General features: G+C 43.9%; 2 protein-coding genes across 2 annotated transcripts; both read left to right on the top strand.

The window, feature by feature from the left end:
- Positions 1 to 5,028: 5,028 nt before the first annotated feature.
- On the top strand, positions 5,029 to 10,146 carry RPL23 (ribosomal protein L23). The gene is made up of 5 exons (XM_079904647.1): positions 5,029 to 5,056; positions 5,615 to 5,698; positions 6,000 to 6,128; positions 9,726 to 9,839; positions 9,947 to 10,146. The coding sequence occupies exons 1-5, from the start codon at positions 5,044 to 5,046 to the stop codon at positions 10,027 to 10,029; spliced, it is 423 nt and encodes a 140-aa protein (XP_079760773.1). The 5' UTR covers positions 5,029 to 5,043; the 3' UTR covers positions 10,030 to 10,146.
- A 2,536-nt stretch (positions 10,147 to 12,682) lies between these two features.
- Positions 12,683 to 15,365, top strand: SPMAP1 (sperm microtubule associated protein 1; the record flags this gene model as incomplete). The annotated part of the gene is made up of 3 exons (XM_079904648.1): positions 12,683 to 12,889; positions 14,244 to 14,343; positions 15,208 to 15,365. The coding sequence occupies 3 exons, from the start codon at positions 12,683 to 12,685 to the stop codon at positions 15,363 to 15,365; spliced, it is 465 nt and encodes a 154-aa protein (XP_079760774.1).
- Between the last annotated feature and the right edge of the window lie 7,672 nt (positions 15,366 to 23,037).

Raw genomic sequence — 23,037 nt, 5'->3', positions numbered from 1 at the left:
GCCCCCTTGTGCTTCCCTTTTAAACCTTAAATCATCCCAAAGATGGTACAAAAGAAAGGTGGTACTAACCAAGCGAATATTTGGTCATTCTTGAGTGTTTTCTGGGAATACAAAAAGTAATAAACTACAGCATCGTAGATTTTATATTCCAATGAGGTCAACGCGCAAAGGAATTTTCTGTGTTCTCTATCTCTACGTCAATGGTTCCCAGTCTGTGGTTTGGGAGTTGAATTCTTGGAGGTCTGCCTGTGAGACACTTTCTACATAGGGAAAAAGAATTTATTTCATACTTGGTTACTTACCTGTTTCATTCTTATCCATTCATGAGTACAGTGGAGCTTTCCAGAGGCTACATGATGTCACAACAGACTAAATGTGGAAACATGAAAATCCAGCTGTCTTTCATTAAGCCAGATATTAAAGGGATTTCTAAAAGAACATAAAGCAAAGCTACTCTTCTCATTATTTTTAAAATTTAAATACAGTTCTTTTTCATTTTAAAATGTTATGTCTTTTAACAGGCAGTGGATTCATTACCTTAAACATTTCACAATTTAAATTTCTAATCTGGTAAATGTCAATAGATATAACTGTATAAACACAACCTCTTTGGAGTTCTCAATAACTTAAGAATGTAAAGAATATTCAGACAAAGATATTGGAGAATGACTGCTCTAAGTAAAGAGGTGGTTTGGGGAAGAGCATGCTGGGGTTGTGAAATGGCACAGGGAAGAGATGGCTTGTTCAAAAATACATGACATCGAAAAGAGTTTTGAAGAACATGTAGTGAATAAAGCAAGAAAAAGTCCTGAAATCCTAAGCAGTTTGGTGTTTCTGGAGTGTGAAGTGTAAGAGGCGAGGTGATGGGAGATGAGTCCAGGGAGAAGGTAAGCCACTTCGGGAAGAGATTCCAATGCCATCCTAAGGAGCTTGGACTTTATTCCATAGGCACTAGAGGGCCAGTACAGGCTTTTAAGCAACCAGAGGTTATGGTCAGACCATTTGGAGGCTGTTGCAATAGCTTTGAACCAAGGGCAGACTTTTAGATGCACGGACAGAAAAATTAGTAGCACCAACCAAGACAACTAATATAGGCAGAAAAGCAAAATTTCTGGGAAAATCATGATTTCGGCTTTGGACATCAGGTTGGAAGTGCCTGTGGGGTGGAGGTGTCCCAGTCATTGGTTCCATACATTGGCTAGAGCTAAGCAGAAATGTCTGGGCTGGAGATACAGACTTGGGAGTTCTCAGCATATTGATGGTAATGGAAGCTACTGGGTGGTGTGATCACTCAGGGAAATACACTGAGAAGGGACAATGAGTAAGGAGGAGAGAGCAATACAACAGAGTGGCTTAGAGTCTGTGCTTTGGAATCAGCCAGACTCAGGGTGCCATTCCATCTCTACCTTTCATGATCTGTGTGATCTCGGACACATGGCTTAACTTTTCTATTTCTCAGTTTTCTCATCTGAAAAATGAGAAGAATAATACCTAAATCACAGGGTTGTGGGGAGGATTCAAGAAGCCACATTCCTGTAAAATGCTTAACTCAATGACTGGTACTTAGTAGCACTCCAAAAATAGTAATTTCTATTATTATTAGCATCATGGAAACCATGGGTGAAGAGTGTCAAGAAGATGGGAAGGGCCCCAGTGTGAAACGTTGTGAGGTCAAGTAAGATGAAGACTGAGGAGGGTCCTTGGATTTTGGAAAGAGTAGGTCATGGTGACCTTTCTAGTATAATTTTTCAGTATATATAATTTCTAGTATAATTTCAGTCATGTAGTGAGGACATAAACTACACTACAGGGGTTCAAGGAACATGTGCATGCAGGAAGTAAGGAAATAGAGACAGATCATTCCCAGACCTTTGGTTTTCATGGACCACTGAAATTACAAAGAGAAAAAAAAGGGCAGTGTTGGGATGGTAGAAAGTTGACAGTTGACATAGGAACATTTTTTAATTTTTTTTTTTTTGCGGTACGCAGGCCTCTCACTGTTGTGACCTCTCCCGTTGCGGAGCACAGGCTCCGGACGCGCAGGCTCAGCGGCCATGGCTCACGGGACCAGCCGCTCCGCGGCACGTGGGATCTTCCCGGACCGGGGCACAAACCCGTGTCCCCTACATCAGAAGGTGGACCCTCAACCACTGAGCCACCAGGGAAGCCCAAAAGGAACATTTTTAACAAGAAAGATGAAAGAAGATAATCCCAGAATAATAGGCAGTCCTTTAAATTGAGCAAATGGAGCTTTATAAGAAACTGTGTTTTTCAAATATTTCTAATTTTGCCATAGATGAATAAAAATTCCTTCACGCAAGGATGCTGACGTATGGAGACCATAGAGGTAGACTTCTTCATTTGTTCAGCAATCATTCAGCATGTATTTACTGAGCCAGGCCCTATGCTGAATGCTGGGGATATACCACTGAACACAAAGGAGAACATGGACTCAGCCTTTCATGGAGCATATAGACTAGTTGGGGGAGATCGTTATTCAACAAAGTCATCAAATATATATTGAAGAATTGAAATAAATAGTAAGAAGGAAAAATACTATGTAAGAGAGGTCAGGGTAGAATTTCCCTAAGGAAAAGATTTAAGCTGAGATCTGAAAAATCAGTACACGTGAAATACGTGATACGGGTAGGCAGGGTAGAGTATTCCAAGCATGTGTGAGGCCTACGGGTATTCAGGAGCATGGATGGTATCTGGTACCAAAACGTCAACCCTGCAGAGCAAGACAGAGCACAGTGCAAGATGAGGTTAAGAGGTAGGACAATGATCAGGGCCTCGTAGGCTGTGATATGGATTTTAACTTTGATTCTAAGAGTACAGAAACCATTGGAGGATTTTCAGGAGAGTGACATAGTAATGTTTACGTTTCTGAAAAATTATTTCTGGCCATTGTATGAAGAGTGAGTGGATGGAGGGGGGAGAAATAGAGGTCAAGAGACATGTTAGGAAGCTTCAGAAATAGTTTAGGCAAGAGATGGAGGTGACTAGGTCCAGAGCATTAGCAGAGGAGATGGAGGGAAGTGGATATATTTGAGAGACATTGAGAAGGCAGACTGAAGAGAAATGAACAGGAATCCCAGAGGGACACCTGGATGGATGCTAGTTTCATTTATCAACAGAGACAAATATGATAATGAAATCATATATTCAGAAACACATGGAATTTGGCTGAGAAGTGAAGGAGAGAGAAAAACTGGTAACTAGAGAAACTGGCAGGAGCAAGTGAAGGATTTAAGAGTGATAAGAGAAATTTATAAATGTATAGATTTATAGACCTCTTAACGTTGAAGTACCCCAGAGCTTAGCCCATGGTCTTTTTAATTTACCCTTGCTTCTTTGTGAACTCATCCACTATCATGTCTTTAAATATACTTATATGCTGACGACTGCCAAATTTATATCTCCCTCTTTCTGGAACTCCAGGCTAATATGTCCAACTTGCTATTTAAATCTCTTTTGGTTGTCTAACAGACATCTAACTCAACATATCCAAAACTGAACTCATACTCTTACCCCCAAACCTGTTCCTCCCATTGCTTTCCCCATCTCAGTTGATGGCAATGCCATCTTCCACTTGCTCAGAACTAAAGCCTTGGAAACATTTTCTTCTCTTTCTTTTGCACCCCACATTTTGTTGGCTCTACCTCCAAAACATATCCAGAATCTGATCACATCACATTACTTCTATTGCTACCTCTTTAGTCTAAACCACCATCATTTCTCTCCTGAGTTACTGCAAGAGCTTCCCAATAGATCGCCTTATTGTATCTTTGTGTTCCCTCCCACAGCCTAGTCTCAAATAGAGTGATCCTTCTGACACGTCAGATCATGTCCCTCCTCTGCTCATGGCTCATTGTTTTCCTATTTCAGTCTGTAAATGTCAAAGTTCATAGCAGTGTACAAAGCTCTAATGATCCAATTCCATTACTTCTGACCTTCTGTCCTACTACTCTTCCCTTCACTTACTCTGTCCAGTCACTCCTGGCTTCCTTGCTGGTCCTCACATTGTTCAGGCACAATCCCACCTTAGGGTCTTTCAATGGTTGATGACTCTATCTGGACTGCTCTTCCCTAGACAGTCATATTGCTAGCTCCCTCACCTTAAAAATCTTTGCACTAATGTCAACTTCTTCCATGAGGCCCACACTGATCATTCTATTTTGAAATGCAATCTGCCTCTCCTCCCACTTCCAGATCCCTCTTACTTTTTTCTACTTTTGTTTTCATAGTACTTATCACCATCTAACATACTATATACTGCAATTACTACGTCTATGGCTTAGTATCTAATACCCACCTTCACCACCACCCTGGCTGAATGTAAGCTCCACAGGGCATGAATGTTGATCTGTTTTGTTCTCTCATGTAGTCTAGCGTATGCCCAGAACAGGATCTGGCATAAAGTAGTCGTTTAATAAATATTTGAATGAATATATCGGCAGAAAGAAGTCCGAAGAATGGGAGAAGTTGAAGCAATGAAAGGAGTAATGAATAAAGATATCTAAAATACAGATGGGTATGGGACCAAGCACACACATATGGAATTATCTGTAGCGCTATAATGGTACTTCTCAGTTATATCACAACCTAATGAAACCGTTTCGAACTCTTTCCCTCTAGCCCCCGACGCCGTGTGTTCTTTGGAGGCCCCTATACAGCACAGACCGTTTAATCATTTCTGAACCTCTAGCGTCCATCCAAGTCCCTGGCACATACTTATTGCTCAGAGAGGTTTTCCGATAAATTAAACCAATGTTTCTGTGTCCCAAACAACTACTTTCGAGTTCGTATTCGGCGTACTGGGTACCACGTACACTCCTGCAGCCCTCAACCACTCCTCCGCCCACTTCACAGAAAGAGTTCTACGCTATGTCCAGGATTTGTGACGTAATAAGACCGCGCCCTGGGGAAGAGAGGCGGATTGAACGAACATCGGGTCACGTGACCATGTTGGGCGGGGCGTTGGGGTTGAGATCTCTGTGGCCTTTATCCCTACTTCCTTTTTGTCACTTTCCGGCTTTCAAGATGTCGAAGCGAGGTAATTTTTGGCCTTGGGAGATCCTTCGCCATCTGTCGCGAGGTGGCTGCTGGCCTCGCCGGGAACGGCGGCCATGGACAGCTGGGACGCTTTGCTCTGCTCCGGGCCGGAGAGGGAGGGGAGGGACACCGCGAGAGCACCGGGAGAGCCCCCGAAAGTGACGGGAGGGCCTGGAGGGTTGAGTTCGCAGGATCCAGTCGTGATTCTTGGCTGAATCCCGCGGGTTCACTCCGCGCCTAGCGCTTCAGTAATGGGGTTGGAGTTAGACTGGCTTAATCCCCAGAGTGGGCGACTTGTGCGGTCTCTCGCCTTGTAGGAAGAACTACGTGGTGCAAAAGTTGGATCGAGAATTGAGTCGTCCAGGTCCCTTAATCTCAATGTAACGTGCTAAGAGTGAGGAATTGGCTATTTGCCTTGAGAACTGGGTGGCACATGGGGAGGGGATAAGGAGTCCTAGAGAGAGCGAAACTACGGTGTACAGCTCCCCGAAGCACATGCGAATGATTATATAGCTTAAGAATGTGAAGGGACCTCTCCTGATTCCCTTCTTACTTACAGGACGTGGTGGGTCCTCTGGTGCGAAATTCCGGATTTCCTTGGGTCTTCCGGTTGGAGCCGTGATCAACTGTGCTGACAACACAGGTGAGACCTTCGGCTGCACTCTGCCAAACTGCCCCTTTTAAAAGCACTCAGTGGGCCTTTTGCTAATGACCCACTGAGCCGTCAAGAAAGGGCAGAGTGAAAACACCGCTTTTGGGTGAAGCGGCAGCATGTTGTGTTGTTTTGCTTCAATCGGTGGTGTGACAAGGTGTTCCACCTGGGGGAGGACTAACTTCTTGGGAGTGTGTGTGGAGGGGGAGGCCTTGGAGGTGTTGGAGAAATGCAGAACTGCCTAACAGGCTCTCAAGAAAAACGTTTTGTTGTTGTTTACTTCCTTGTATAGGAGCCAAAAATCTGTATATCATCTCTGTGAAGGGGATCAAGGGACGACTGAATAGACTTCCTGCTGCTGGTGTGGGTGACATGGTGATGGCCACAGTCAAGAAAGGCAAACCAGAGCTCAGAAAGAAGGGTCAGTAGAGAGACCAAATCCTCCTTTTGGTCTGTGGACAGTTGAAGGACTTCTCCCTCTATTGGAAAATAGAACAGTAGTTTTACCATTCTCAGGGCCTCTTAAAGCTTGATTTTCTTTGAGAGGCAGTGTGAGTTAACCTGCAGTTGAAGTTCTATTCTTGCTGTCTTAAAGACCATTCTTTTATTTTTATTGGCATATAGTTGCTTTATTTACAATGTTGTGTTAGTTTTTACTGCACAGCAAAGTGAATCAGCTATACGTATACATATATCCCCTCTTTTTTGGATTTCCTTCCAATTTAGGTCACCGCAGAGCATTGAGTGGAGTTCCCTGTGCTGTACAGTTCATTAGTTATTCTCATTAGTTATCTATTTTTCACATAGTATTGATAGTGTATGTATGTCAATCCCCATCTCCCAATTCATCCACCACCACCACCCCACCCCCAGTTAAGTTCTTAGTTGGCTTCCATCGTAAGCTAGGGGCTTTTCATATTTACCCTGCCATTTCTCCCAGCAAGTTCAGCCAATAGTTAACAGACCACCTCACATATTTATACCGATAGAAACAAAAGCTCTGTCCTTCTGGGATTTACAGTCCATCCACGTAGTTCTTTCCCCAGCTCTCCTTTTAGTTCTTGGTTTTTTTGTTCCAACTTAAATCCCTTCCTTTGTGCCTCAGATTTTTGCTGTGCCCCCTACTAGGGTTGTCTCTTCTATGAGAGCAGGTCTTTAATTAATTGCTGACTCCTTGGCTACAAATGAACATGGTGGTTCCAGGTGAGATCACAGCCTTAAGACTTAAGTCACCTCAGGCAAGTTTCCTTTTCAGGAACTACTAATTTGAAAAGGAATAATTATACATAGATGAGATTAACTCAGGGTTGTGACTTGTCAAAAGTTTGGCATGGTTGCTTCTAAATGTCTTCTGGTAGAAAGTAAAACAGGGAGCTGCTCATTGCTTAATCGTGGACAACCCCCGAAAGTTTTCCTACTAGATGTATGGGTTAGAGGGGGGGCCTCAGACACTTCTGACTTGACTGACTTTAGAGCTTCTGATACTCAGTGTACTTGAGTTTCCAGCTCCTGAACTTTTCTCCTGTGCCTGCTTAGTCTGTCCCTGGCCTGGGATGTTTTGCTTTTCCTGAGAAGTCCTCTTAACGCACAGTACACGTGTGACAGGTCTCAGCCGTGTATCACAGTTACTCTTTGAAGGTCTGTATCCTACTCTATCCCCAGGTGTTTAGCCTTTTGGTCAGAAATCGTACTTTGTTGACCTCTAATATTCACTTGGCTTGGTAGGCAAGGAATAAGCATTGTGCCTAAGCATTGATAAATCAATGTGTTGATTGGGATCAGCATGCAACTAGACAGGCTTTCCTCTTAGAACACTTGCTGGGTCTGGTGTGTGGCCTGGGGAGCTGTCAGGGAAGGGCAGAACAATTGTCCATCACTATGGGTGAGGTGGCAGCAGGGTGTGCTGTCTCTCTCAGTCAGTTGTGGGACAGACCAGAGGACACTCATGGTTTTAAAAATAGTTCTGACTTGCCAACTCTTAATTTTTTCTTTGGTCCTTGTTTCTTCTAAATGAATACAGTTGACCCTTGAACAACGAGCAACGTGAGTTTGGACTGCATGCATCCATTTACAGATTTTTTCCCCCCACAATATATTACTGTACTACGCTATCCGAGATTGGTTGAATCAGTGGATGCAGAGGGTCAACTATAAGTTACACATGGATCTTAGACTGCACAGGGCTGGCGCCCCTAACCCTTCATTTTTCAAGGATCAGCTACATCTCCTGGCCTTAGACTTAATTATAACATAGAGAAATGTGGCAAGGAGCAGGACTGCAGGACTGGAAATCCAGAGTCCTGTATTTGTGTGGCCTTATTTGCTGGATGCATTTGTGAGAATTTAACTAAGTAGATGAGAGTCCAATGGAGGAGGGTCTCAGCCAATATTATCTGTCTCTCAGTGTGTTTCCCATTGTTAAAAAACTCAGAGACCATCTATGTACATAGATAGTACTTGCTTCAAGGATAGCCAGGACCTCTGTCCTTAGAAGATCCTGCATTTCTAGTGTCTGATATTAAATATGGAAATGTAACTATTATCCCTACTTTAGAAGAGGAAAACTTGAACTCCAGAAGATTAAGTAACTTGTTCAAGGTCTCCAGGTTACTGTCAGTCAGGATTTGAATCCATGTTTTCTTTTAAGTGCAGTAGATGCTTTGAATGTCTGGAAAAATGTTCACTTTAGGAGCAGGTAGCGTTTTTTGTTTGTTTGGTTTTTAAAATTTATTTTATTTTTACTTATTTATTTTTGGCTGTGTTGGGTCTTTGTCGCTGCGCGCAGGCTTTCTCTAGTTGCGGCGAGCGGGGGTGGGGGGGACTGCTCTTCGTTGCGGCGTGCGGGCTTCTCATTGTGATGTCTTACCTTGTTGCGGAGCACGGGCTCTGGAGCGCATGGGCTCAGTAGTTGTGGCGCACGGGCTTAGTTGCTCCACGGCATGTGGGATCTTCCCGGACCAGAACCCATGTCGCCTGCATTGGCAGGCGGATTCTTAACCACTGTACCACCAGGGAAGCCCTGGAGCAGGCAGGATTTAAAAGTTACTTATGACCCTGGAAAACATTTCCTCAAAAAGTTAAACCTAGAGTTAATTAAATAAGAAATAGAAGTTGAATTTCAGTTACCCAGCTCTTAGACCTCCAGGGGATGATCGTTTTTAATATTTTATGTCCTACTTTCCAATGTAAATGGGACCATTACCTTCCCATAACCCATTTTTGCTTCACAAATGATTGTCTTGCATATTAAAAAATTACAGAAGTACATAATCATTTAAAATGGTTCTGTTCTGTGCATGTGTCCTGAGATATTTAGGTTAATTCCAGGTTTTGCTCTTAAAACAACATGTGCCCTGCAGTTAGGCATAAAGTACTAATTTTTAGGTTAAGGTTTGTTCTTGGAAGTTTTGATATAAATTGGGATGGAATATTGCATAATGAGTTAAGAGCTTGGCCTCTCCACTCATTCAGTGTGAGGAGGGTCCCATTCCCAATTCTATGGCATTAGGATCTTTTAAAAATTTATTTGGCTGTGCCCAGTCTTAATTGTGGCACATGGGATCTCTTATTTGCGGCATGCAGGATCTAGGTCCCTGACCAGGGATCGAACCCAGTCCCCCTGCATTGGGAGCAAAGAGTCTTAACCACTGGACCACCAGGGAAGTTCTGACATTAGGATCTTAAATAGTACCCACCTCTTGGGTGAAGTGAGGAAAAGTATAGAAAGTGCTTAGCAAGTTTCCTGCTGGTGTGTTGCTAATCATCCTCCCAAAGTACAGATTCACACCTGCAAGGAAATGCAGGCAGTTTGGACTTGAAATGAGTAAGGTCTTTCCTTAAGGGGTGATTGGTGTTTGCACTGTCTTTCACACTTGATTTTAGGAAATGAAAAGCTAATGAGTATACATTCTGTCCAAATGGGAAATGTTGGAGAGCTAGCCAAGGTGTAAGTTGCTTTCTCGTGGTGGCACTGGAACTTGGCAGGTTAAATGACAGCTGCTTTTTTTCCCCCCCTCAGTACATCCAGCGGTGGTAATTCGACAACGAAAGTCATACCGGAGAAAAGATGGTGTGTTTCTTTATTTTGAAGATAACGCAGGGGTCATAGTAAACAATAAAGGCGAGATGAAAGGTAATAAAGAATGCACATCATTGTTAGGCTTTTGAGATTGGATGATTTAACTTGAGTACAAGGAAAGGGCCCTCTGAGCTTATGTGTCACATCATTCTTTTATGCAGGTTCTGCCATCACAGGACCAGTTGCAAAGGAATGTGCAGACTTGTGGCCCAGGATTGCATCCAATGCTGGCAGCATTGCATGATTCTTCGGTGTATTTGTAAAAGAAAACAATGATAATAAAAATTATTTGCTCCATGTCACTCTTCTTGACACCACCTAACCCTTACCCCCTCTGTAAAATAAAACTACCCAGTGCAGACTTTCTGTGGGCATGTGTAAAAAAAGATAAACAGTCTTTGCACTTCTGTCAGCGTGCAGACTTTGGGGACTTTGCAATTTCTGCTGTAAAAACTTGAGTTTTTTAGTTCTTAAAATAAATTTCAGGTGGTAGATACCGCTTGGTGACAGGTTATCCCAGGTGACTGCCTTACAGTTAGAAAGGTATTTGAGATAAGGTAGCGTATGGTCAGATCCTGAACACTCATGGAGTTCAAGGAGTGATGTGAGTAGGAACCAGGTATACGCGTATATATGTGCACTTCTGCAGTTAACAGGTTTCCTTTGGGTAAGTTGGCACATAAATGAGTTTATATTTATAAAACCTGCCACATAATAATTGCTCTCATGGAAGATGACTAAGTTGTTAATATCTGCAAGTTTTTTGCTATCAAAAGTATTTTGACACGATGGTCTTATATCTGCCAAACCCTAGCTTGAGAATAAAAGATAATAGAATGCCAGCACGACAGGCATGAGCCCTGGCAAATTCTGCCTGAAGGTATTGAGCATTGTAGCTTTTTTTTTTCCAATCCATGACAGTTGATTTAGGTGACATTCAGGGTCTGGGGAAAATGAGCACTCCAGTCTGGCCTAAAGATGTTGGAAGAGGATTTTTACGCTAAGTTTGTGTCCACTTATCTAGTATCTGGAAATTGTTTTATCTGTAAGATTGGGTACGATGAAAGGCTGAGGATTAGAGTGTATGTGAAGACCCTAGCACAGAGTCACTTGGTGAGATGACTTCTCTTGTACTTCAGATTGATGTCCTTCAGATGTACCAGAACTAGAAAGCAGTGATATAAATTTATTCATTTATTTTATTAATTTTTGGCTGCATTGGGTCTTTGTTGCTGCGCGCAGGCTCTCTCTATTGCGGGGAGTGGGGGCCACTCATTGCAGTGCGCGGGCCTCTCACTGTGGCTTCTCTGGTTGCGGAGTTTGGGCTCTAGGCGTGTGGGCTCCAGAGCACAGGTCCAGCAGCTATGGCGCACGCAGCATGTGGGATCCCCCCAGACCAAGGCTCGAACCCATGTCCCCTGCATCGGCAGGTGGACTCCTCACCACTGCGCCACCAGGGAAGCTTGGTATCAAGACTTTCTAAAGGTCCCTAAGAGATTCTGAAGTGCAGCCAAGATTGAGGACCAGTCCTTTGTCTAGACTGAGTCAGTCTTGGTTTTAGGAATATTAAATTCCAAAGTCTAAAATAGACTGGTCTTCCTCCCCTACCCCATCCTCCAGGCAGGTGAATTTCAAGTCTTTAATGTGACATGAAGTCCCCAGGTACTCCATTTAAAATGAATCTTTTTTTATCCCATTGCATAATATGAAATTTCTCACCTGCCTTCCTCAAATGTGAGGTGAGAGTTGGGCCTGTCATTTTTTTTCCCCTCGTCCTCTCATGTTCTTTCCAGGTTCTCTTCACGTTTTAATAGAATGGGCTCAAATTATAGACTTCCTATAATTTCAAATTTGATTGCTAGGAGCTCGCCTGTCATAGTGTAGAAAAATTACATATGCTGAGTATTGAGATGCTGGGATTGGTGATTATTACGTGTAGGTATAATGCAACCTTTTTCTAATTAATACATGTGCCTTTGTATTATATATAATGTTTATGTTACTAGTATTATAATAACATAAAAGAATTCCTGGATTTATTGCTTCATCTGTAAAATGATAATAGCACCTCAGAGTTGGTGTGAGGAGCAGAATAATTTGTATAAGCCACTTTGATATGTAAAGCATCCATGAGTTTATTCAAGGGGGAAATTTGGGAAGTAAAAAATATAAAGGAAGGAAAAATCACTTGTAACAACAATAGGGAAGATCACTGTTCATGTTTTGCTGTATCCTATCATACATACATAATATTAGAGGGAAGTATGGTACTTACTGTTTTATTGATAAGTATACAACTTTTACTGTTGGTTTTTTAAATTTTAACGGGAGGAGGAATAGCTGATGAAAAGAATTGGGTGGGGAGGGGAGAAGTGCTTTAAGTGGGTTTACTGGAAATCAGGAGATCTGAATTCTGGTTCTGGATCTGCCACTAAATGGATTTAGGGAATATTCCAACATTCTGAGCTTCAACTTCCAGTTCTGTACAACGAGAGTTGGACGTAGATGCTCTCTGAGCTCTTTCTGATCCTTTGTGGGTACAAGCTTTTCAAGGGAACTGGGTTTGGGAAATGTATATAATAAAGTGGGAGCAGAGAACCTTGCTCTTAAAAGGAAAACAGGGAGCTGGGCCCGACTGCGTTAACACTGCGCACATTCAGTAACCCACCTTCTCTTCAATCTCTTGATTCCTCTTGCATGGTTCCCTCCTAGACATCCCTCACCTCTGGACCATTTAAGCAACTTCCCCCGTAGCCCCGAGAGCCTACCTCGTAGGATGGGGACAGTACGGTTTGTGTCACAGGGGTCTTTGACATAACGTAACAATGCGCAGGGGAGCCCCTACCTAGGACCCTCCGCTCCCTCTAGAAAAGTCCTCGGAGGCTGCGGTGGTTAGGATGGGGCATTTTTGCGCGTGTCCCCTGTGGCTGGAGAAGCGCTTCATCTTGGATGGAGTGGCCGTGAGCACCATGGCCCGCACCTATGAGCACTTGAGGCCTAAGCTCTGGTCGGCGATTCCACCCTACAACGCGCAGCAGGACTACCACGCCCACCGGTACTTCCGGAGCCGCGTGGTTCCGCCCATCTTGCGGAAAACCGATCAGGTACAGGAGCGCCGTGGAGGACCCCACCGTTTGTGCCCGCAGAGCTTGGCCCTCGTGGCGGGGCCGACTTCTCAGATCCGTCTCATGGCAGCGCCCTCACCACCAGGGAGGCTCCCCGACTCGCACCCTCTCAGTTTTCTTAATGAAACCCGGGAACTGGCGGAGGCGGGAGACAGGTGTTGAGCGCGAGCTCACTGAGCTCACAGAACCACCTTCCACGCCTGAACTTGAGAATGATTTCATTTTGGGTTTCTGCAAGCCTCTGCCAAACAAATGGGTTTCGTTGTCGTTTTTGGCATCACGGATCCACCCTTTTGGGTGACCTCCCGCCGCAAATTCTCAAAAAGCCCGACAATCGGTAAAAAGACAAAGAACTGCCTAGGTGAGGCGCCCTCGGTCCGGTGACGTCATAGTTCAAGAGGGCTCGCTCGCTGCGACCTTCTGTGAGCTGACTGGAAGGAAACCTCCCGAAGTTCTGCAGCCCTCGCTTCTCCCCAGGCCTTTTCCCTCGTGGATGTTGCCCCTCCCCCGCAGAGTACTTCCCCTGGATCAAAGATTCTGAGGCTATTATAGGCTCAGCTCCAATGTTTTTCAACACTTTTGCTTCCAATATTTGTGTCTATAATACATGTCAGTGACTTAGGGAGAGGAGGACTTAATGCGGGTTATTCTATTGAACAAATCTTGGGAGTTTTTGTGGTCCCGGGTGTTCGTGTGTGCACATGTGTGTTCAGTACATGCATATGGACACACACATCTGTGTGTGCCATGTTTGTGTGTGCTTGCTGTCTACTCGTGATTTTTATAGCAGAAGGAGCCAGAATCTGGGGGAAAACTCGAGAGTTTAAAAGCTTGAAAAATAATATGGTGTACACACTTTTGAATTTTTCTATGTTCCATTTTGTAAGTATTCTTTAATCGTCACAGACACCATTTGTGGTAGGTATTATTTTCATTTAAATGAAGATCATGTTTATTGAAACTTTAATATGCCAGGCCCTTTATTTGAAGGCCCTTTATATCTCACTTAAATTTCAAAGCAACCCACCATTTTACTGATGAGGAAATTGAGATCCAAAAAAGCTGTGTCATTGTCCTAAGGTCACACAGCTTGTTAGGGGTAGAGCTGGAATTAGAACCAGTCTCTCTGGTGTTAGACATTGAGCCCTTAACTGCCAAGCTACACTGCCTCTCCCTGAAAGGCAATAAGTCACTAAGTATATTTAATCTGTCTGGCCCTGTTACCCCTGGCTGTGACCTCTCCCTCCCTCCAGCAAGCCCAGAGGCAGGGGTTGGACTGTGCATCTCTCTGCATCATGACTGATATAGTCTGCATTTTCTCCCTCATTCTCAGGATCATGGCGGTACAGGAAGGGATGGCTGGATAGTGGATTATTTCCATATCTTCGGGCAAGGACAGAGATACCTCAACAGGAGAAACTGGTCAGGGGCAGGCAAGTGCGACACCTCCCTTTCCAGTCTCACCATGGTCCCACCTAGGAAGAGTGGTGTGCATTCCATAGAGAGAGAAACTGGGCCATAAAGAGACCTGGTTGGGGGAAGAGACCCAGGGTCTGACTGCATCCTCTAGCTCTTCTTCTCATACATGAGCAGATGGTGTCACAGTGCTCCCTATTAGTTATGGAACATCTGCTGTATGTCAGGTGCTTTTTACCCTCAGAGTATCCCCAGGTTACAGCCAGGGAAATTGAGGTTTAGGGAGTTAAAATGATTTGCTAAGAAGGGCTGAGCTGCGGTTGGAATTCTCCTCTTTCCAACGAAAGCCTGTGTTCTTCTCACTGCTCCCAGAGCAGGCTGTGTCCTGCTCACTCTCTAGGCCCCATTTAGCAGCAACAGGAAAAGGGAGAGTTGAGACCTGTTTTTCTGGCAGGGTGAACCCTCCTCCCACCCCAACTCCACCACCCTTTGGCCACATTCTAGTCACATGTCCCCTGGCACCATTGGCCAAATTGAGCTCATCCATTTTCTCCAGCTGGGTCAGATGCAAGGGGGAAATTTTCTCTGTTCTCCTGGCAGCAAAGCAAGTTCAGCCAAGCCCAGAAGTTTCTGGCCCTTCCTGTCCCAGCATGTACCATTCACGCTCCCCTGCATGCTAGTCCTAGGATGAGGCTTGGTTTCTAGGATGCCATCTGCCTCCTCCACCTCACCAACCCTTGGCTTTTCAGGATTGAGGGTTCAGCTGGGACATGGGAGCACAGTGACTACACCTGGATTGGCCTCCTATACCAGCCCAATGGGAGTGGGGAAAGCAAGAGGGGGCTGAATACAGGCTCAGGCCTCTCTCTCTGTCCCGCAAGGGCATTCCCTCCAGCAGGTGACCGGACATGACAACTATAATGCCAATCTGAATGCGACCCAGGGGTTCAATGGTCGGTTTGGCTATCGCCGGAACACCCCAGCCCTCCGCCAGCGCCCATCTGTCTTTGGAGAGGTCACCCAATTCCCTCTCTTCTAACAGCAGCTCTTCTCTTCACACTCCTCGACCTGAACTTCTGAGATGTGTATATGAACTCTCAGTGTTATTTGATATTAAAACTTTTGTGTGTGTGTCTCCAAGTGTGCCGTTTCTTCTTTGAGGCTGGTGGAGGGGGCAAGCTAGTTTCTCCGTCCTCGGCTTCCCTACCCTATGGAGGAGGTGAGAGGAGAAAGGGCATCTCAGGCTGTGCCTTAGACTCCATGCAAACGGAGTGCCAGGCTTGAAAGGAGAGGCCTCAGGTCTCCCCTGCCGCTGCGATAAGGAGGAACGACACTACTTAAGCCCACATCCAAGCTCTTCCCCAGGCATCGGGACGGCCCAGGTCAGAAGCTGGCTACCGTTTCCATCAAGAACGGAGCAGGCAGTGCGGCCACAGGGATTGGCGTTGGTTGCCCTGAGAAGGAGTTCCTGATTTTCCTGAGTCATCCCATCCGAAAGAACTGACATCTTCCTTCTCCTTCCCACCCTCAACTCATCAAGAGGCAGGGGACGACCAGAGTGTATCTGGGGCCGAGGATTCTGACACAGTAATACCGTGTATACGGACGCTTTCTCTACTAATGCTATGTCAGCTTCCTTTTCAGCTAGTTTCCAGCATGTCATTTTTCAAGTGCCCCACCCGGTTTATTGGTGGCCAAGAGGAAAACCAGAGCAGATGATGGATAGAAAAGGAGGTGGAGCTTTAAAATACAAAGCTTGCCGGAATTCCAGAGTGGGTGGAACCTGTTCGTATTGAATCACCGTAAGTGGACAAGAAAGAGAGTCCCAGGAGGCCATGGGGTTATAGCTCAGAGATAGAGCATTTGACTGCAAATCAAGAGGTCTCTGGTTCAATCCTGGTTGCCCCCTTCCTCCTTTATCCTTTTACTTCCATTAAGTGGAAGTGAGTAAATATTTCTTCACTCCCAGCCCCAGGGTCACTAGAGGAGGAAACAAGAATTCTCAATGGATTCTTGTTCAGAAATACTAGTTACTCTCACATTCTAAATGACCACTGAGAACAGATCCCTGGAGGACTCCGTTGGGCTTCAATTAAGACAAAGTCCATGAGGAAATTCTTAGTCTGAGATTAGATCTGAGCGCGGTGAACACAATTTAGCAATATGATGTATGACAGAGTAAAGATAAAGACATTTGTACAACATGTATTGTTGAGAACTTAGTACACACAAGGCTGCAGTGAATTAAAAGATGAAAGAGGGCAGCTGTCCTCAGGGAGATTTCAGTCTAGTGGAAGTTGACACGTTCACACACAGCCATCAGAGGAAGAGCACTCTGTAGCTCAAGAAAGAGATACCTTTTAAAAAGACCTATTCAGGGACTCTCACCTTTTAAAAAGGCCTATTCAGGGACTCTCCTGGTGGTTCAGTGGTTAAGGCTCAGTGCTTCCAATGCAGGGAGTGTGTGTTCAATCTCTCGTTGGGGGAACTAAGACCCCACAGGTGCTGTGTGGCTAAGAAACTTTAAAAAAGACCTACCCACTTTTTCTAGATATAATTTAGAGATCCAGCTCAGTCTTGTCCCTGGAAGTGTCCACTGCTTGTGCCAAGAACCCTAGGCACATATTCAGGACGATACCTCAAGTTTGAAAATGCCAAGTGGAAGCATTTGATTGGCCGAGCCGTGGTCAGACATGCATGTCGTTTTCCTCCAGGAAGGGGAGAAGGTTGGCCTTGCCTCACCAGGTTTGACAACACGAGATATTACCCCAGAATTGGAGGGGTGGGTGTTTGGATGTAAAAATGAATGCAACCTTTTTTCCTCCTTGAAGAAAGTACTGTAAGGAGAGAGCATGATAAGTTATAAATTTCAGTCCTGGCAGTCAAAGGTTTGCTTTCTCATACCCCTTTATTTCCCATTGGCTAAAATTAATTAAATCAAAAGTTTGTATTAAATCGTGTTCACATTTTATCATGATCATGTAAATACTATTTATTATTGAGTCTATCCATATATACTGTGATAGTATTTCCTTTCTTGAAAATTTTTCTGAAGAAAATTACCTCATTTTCTCATTTGTGTATTTTTCTTTGTGCCGATTGGTAATTTGAACTTCAACAGCCTCACGGTACAATTATTCACCTGCTCCAAACCTACCAAATTAATTTTTCAAGGCAGTCCTCCTGACACCCTCCATCCTTCTGTTTCAGGCTGTTTAGACCCGCCACCCAGTTTGGGGTGCCTTGGGAATTCCCATTCTGTCTCCTCTGTGTTGGATTCTCTCTGTTTCCTGGGCAATGTCTTCCTTTTTCTTAGTTTCCTTCTTTATATGGTGGAGAATAATCCGCAGGAGCTTCTTGAGAAAGAATATATGGGAGGCAAAATTCTTGAGTCCTGGCATGTCTGAGAATATTTTTATTTTACCCAAACACTTGAGAGATAGTTTGTCTGGGAATAAAATTATTGTTGAGAATTTTTTTTTCAGAAGTTTGAAAATCATTGTCTTCTAGCTTCTCTTGGTAGGTTTGATGTCATTCTTATTTCCATATGTGACCTGCTTCTCTCTGTAAAATCTTAGAATCTTTGTTCCTGATGTTCTGAAGTTTTTCAATGATGTACCTGGTGATCCCTTTCAATCTAGAGATTCAAATCCTATCTTAAGTTTTATTTTTCTTTTATACTTTGTTCTCCATTGTTTGCTCATCTGGGGACTTACCTTTTCTCCCCTACTGTTCCTTTGTCTTTTTGTTCCCCCCTACTCTTCATTTGTCTTTTTGTCGTACTTTCTAGGAGATTTGCTCATTTGATCTTCCGACTTCTTTGTTAGCTTTTTGATTTCAGTTTTCTCATAGTTCCAACTGCTCCTTTGCTATTACATTCTGTTCTAGTTTTATGGATACAGGTTATTCTCTGGTTTCTTTAAAATTATGGTTGTTTCTGAAGTATTCTTCTCCAAGTACTGTCTGTTTTTCCTCAGTGTCCTTTTTGCTGCTGTTTCCTTTGGTTTTAGATTCTTGTGTTGAGAGCATTCACCAAATAACTGGCACTCCATAGGGTAAAGGCCATTGGAAGCTCTATAGTCTTCAGTAGGCTTGCTGACTGATGGATTTCCCTGTGGGGAGTCCAACGGTGAGCCAGCCTTTTCATTTGGGAACTTCCAAATGTCTGTATCTGTGGACCACCATGCCCCTATTCCTTGGGTCATTTAGTTTCTCCATAGAAAAATTCTGAGATCTCCTGCCTGGGGAGTAGAACAAGGAGGAGGAAGGGAATTAGTGACGCCATTTTTTAATAAGCAGACTTTCGCTTAATCCCTACAGCCATTCTGAAAGCCCTTGGCCACGCAGTTGGAAGTGGAGGGGTCTCACAGGTTCAGTCTCCCCAACAGATCTTTCACCCTTGGGACTGGGGAGGGAGATTAAGGATCTTAACTGCTCCTTATATAGACTTTCACCAAAATTCCCTATTTGCAGCCCACCTGGCGGTGCCAAGTTCCCAGCTTTTCTGGGATTCCTCACGTATCAATCAGTTCTCTTCTCTATTCCTCTCCACAGTTCTCACTCTTGGAAAGCACCATTCCATTTTCTGTCTGTATGAATTTGACTACTGTAGTACCTCATATAAGTGCAATCACACCGTGTTTGTCTTTTCTGTCTGGTTTATTTTACTTAGCATAAAGTCTTCAAGATTCCTCCATGTTGTAGCACGTGTCAGAATTTCATTCCCTTCTAAGGCTGCATTTTATATATATACAAACATATATATATAAACACTTTGTTTATCCATTCGTCAGTGGACACTTGCATTGCTTCCATCCTTTGCTTACTGTGTATAATGCTACTATGAACAGTATGAACAGAATATACAAATATCTGTTTGAGTGCCTACTTCAGATTCTTTGGAGTGTGTACTCAGAAGCAGAATTGTTGGATCATACAGTAATTCTATGTTTGATTTTTTGAGGAACTGCCATATACCCAGAGATATTTTAAAATTTGATGCCTAGTGGGACCCAGGTCTCCAGATTTGTTTCTTTATCTCCCAGGTCCTTTTAATGTGCACTCAAGATGAAGAACCACTGTCAGCGCCAATACTTAGGTTTCAGCTTCCTCTTCTCAGCTAAATCACACCCCCCCACACTGCTTTCCACCTTCAAAAACTGTTTGACACAGCTCTTCTGTTCCGTCTCCAGTTCTCTTTGTCCTTGTCAAGTTATATATGCTATTGTTTTAGAAGAGTTTTGGGAGGGGATGGAGCTATTGATAAATACACGTTCCATGTTTGTTTCTCTATGATAATTATTTTTATATGGATTTTAAAGTGTGCATACATGTGGCCTATCTCTTGAGTTGGAATTCCTTAAGAGCGACTGCTTTGCTGTGCTTGCTCTTTCTTTACAGTGGCCAGGAAACAGTTTTCTTGCATTCTCCCATTCATTCATTCACTCATTTGTTCATGTAGCCACAGTACAGAACACCTACCACGTGCTGGGCGCACAGCGTATGCCCCACATAGGGGCAGTTTTTGGCCAAACAACAGATATAACTCTACCAACATACACATTTGGTCAAATGAAAGCTGTCTTCAGTTCCTTGCCCTTTTTGTTGTGTCTTTGTTTTGATAGACACATGCCAGGATGATATTTGAAGTTGCTTTCAACACACTGAGCCACGTCCACCTTTTAACCCTAGTAATTAAAAGGTCACCTTTCTATTTATTTATTTTTAATTAATTTATTTATTTTTTGGCTGCACTGGGTCCTCGTTGCTGTGCGCGGGCTTTCTCTAGTTGTGGCGAGCAGGGGCTGTATCAGTTGCAGGGTGCGGGCTTCTCATTTCGGTGGCTTGTTCCCAAGCACAAGCTCTAGGTGTGTGGGCTTAGTTGCTCCGTGGCATGTGGGATCTTCCCGGACCAGGGCTCGAACCTGTGTCCCCTGCATTGGCAGGCGGATTCTTAACCACTGTGCCACCAGGGGAGTCCCCCACCCTTTTAATTAAGTGTTGCAACACTTAACAGAATTTGGGCTTATTACAGCAGGACTAGAATCTTTCATTATCCAGCAGGAGTCCCAACCTCAAGTCCTACTGTTCCCTTTGCAATCACTGCACCTTTTCTGTGTCTTAGTAGTTTCCAGGAAACCTGGGGGCTTTGGGTCCAATTCTACCCAGTGTTGCTGAGAAAGTGTTTGAGAAAGGTCAGCTGAAACTGCCTTCATTAATTAATTAATCATCAAAGTGTGGAAGAAGGGACTTGCTGTCCCTTCCTTTTGCTCTCACAGGGCCCCAGCTGGGGAGAGAGTACTTCCTTACAGTATTCAGAAGGAATGTCTATTACTGGATGATGGCAATGCGCTGGTGGAGGTCAGAACTCTGTGGTGGAATAGTTCATCGCAAGGCAGCTGGTCCCTATTTCAATTCAGTTTTCTTTCCCAGAAATTCCCCCTCTATTTCTAAGAGACAGCTTAAACCCAATTGGCATCACTTTTAGAAGCCTGTTTGTACATTGATAGCGGAAATGCTTTTATGTCCCTTCCTTTGCCATTTAGTAAGAATTGCTTAAGTGGATGGAGTACATGCCACACACTCGGTGCTGTACTTTGGCTTCACATCTTGTACCTCAGTCTGTCCCAAGGGTGGGATGGGTATGCAGGTACGTGCAATTTGACAGCAGCTAGCCAACAGGTCACAAAAAACACTGAACCACAGAGTGAAAAAATGATTCCTTTTTCAATTCTTTTTTGTTCCTGAGTAACTTAAGGGAAAAGTTTTCTTTGGTGTCAACTGTCTAACACTTCTGAATCCTCTCTTTTTTTTAATCAGAGAGTAAATGTAACTATCTTGCTAGTGGGTTTTTTTGTGTGTGTGTGTGGTACACAGGCCTCTCACCGCTGTGGCCTCTTCCGCTGCGGAGCACAGGCTCCGGACGCGCAGGCCCAGCCGCTCTGTGGTATGTGGGATCCTCCCGGACCGGGGCACAAACCCGCGTTCCCTGCATCGGCAGACGGACTCCCAACCACTGCGCCACCAGGGTAGCCTGCTAGTGGTTTTTATTTGTTTGTTTTTGCTGTGTCACGCAGCGGGCCCTGGGCAGTGAAAGCATGACGTCCTAACCACTGGACCGCCATGGAATTCCCTAACTAGTGTTTAATAATTTGTATTTGATTTTCCATTCTATTTATGGCAAGTGATACTGGTTTTCCTTTTTCAATGACAACTTTATTGATGTAATTCGTATTTGATAAATTTACCTATCAAACATGTACAATTCAATTGTTTTTAGTATATTTACAGAGTTGTGAAATGGTCACCACAATCAATTGTAGAACACTTTCATCAACCCCAAAAGAAACCCCATACCCATTGGCAATCACTCCCCATTCCCTCCAACCTATCCATCTCTAGGCAACCACTGATCTACTTTTTGTCTCTGTAGATTTGCCTATTCTAGACATTTCATATACATTGAACCATATAACATGTGGTCTTTTGTGACTGGCTTCTTTCACTCAGCATACTGGTTTTCAAAGTTCATCCATGTAGCATGTATCAGGACTTCACTCCTTTTTATGGCCATATAATATTCCATTGTGTGGATATACCACTTTTATCTGGCCATTCATCAGTCGATGGGTATTTGAGCTGTTTCCATGTGTTGGCTCTTATGCTGCTATCGTCAAAGAAAAACAATAGTTGATCTAAGAAAGAAATGGAAAATTTTATTCAAGCCAAATTGAGAATTATAACCCAGGAACAGTCTCTCAGAAAGCTCTGAGAACTGTTCTGCCCATTGGAGGTCAAAGCACAGTTATATATGGTTTTGAGACTGAGGACTGTACATTAAATGACAGTTTACACAATCCAGGTCTACAGGTACAAAGCAAGTAGTGGGTGGGTCACGGGTCACAAGATTAAGAAGAAGGTTATCTCCCAAGGAGTTGTGACCCTTGATGAGATTAAGAAGGAATGTTATCTCTAAAGAGATCTGGTTAATGCAGATGCACACTAAAGGGGAGGGGGAGGAGGCTCAAATGGGCAAAGACAAATTTTCTGTTTAAATTTTTCTTGCTATAAAATATGAGTTTCATTTCATCACTATGGATATTCATGTACAAGTTTTGGTATGGATATATGTTATCATTTAGCCTACATATATACTGAGGAGTGGACTTGCTGGGTCATTTGGTAATGTTACTGAAAGTGGGGTCCGGCTGCTCACCGCTCAAAAGACAATAAAGAGGCAAGTTTGGTGGAAAGGAAAATTTGCTTTATTTTGAATGCTGCAAACCGGGGGGAGGGCAGACTCCTGTCCAAAGGCTGACTCCCCACCACTGACAATCAGTGGGCAAGAGCCTTTATAGATGGAGGGAGGGGGCTACATGCAGAAAGCTCTGACAGTTATCTTAAAATTGGTCATGCGGTGGTCTGACCAGCATCATCTTGATTGTTGTAAGTACAGTTAATCTTCAGTTCCAGGGTCAATTTGTTCCCATTTCCTTGAAGCCGGTTCTCGGAATTGTAGCAGCTTATGTCATGGCTACAGTCTGGTCATCACATAGTTAACTTCTGGGGGGGGTTCTGTATCTACAAGACAGCTCACAGGACATGGCTCAGAATATTATCTATAGCCCTTGAGAAGGAACTAAAGGTCCTTGACTATGCTTAATGACTAAACTATCTTATTTCTCTGATTAAACTTATTCTTTGGGTAAAGT

This window comes from Stenella coeruleoalba (assembly GCF_951394435.1).
Source record: "Stenella coeruleoalba genome assembly, chromosome: 19".
NCBI lineage: Eukaryota > Metazoa > Chordata > Mammalia > Artiodactyla > Delphinidae > Stenella > Stenella coeruleoalba.
The sequence above is the reverse complement of the archived record's forward strand: the minus strand, read 5'-3'. Positions and strand labels throughout refer to the sequence as shown.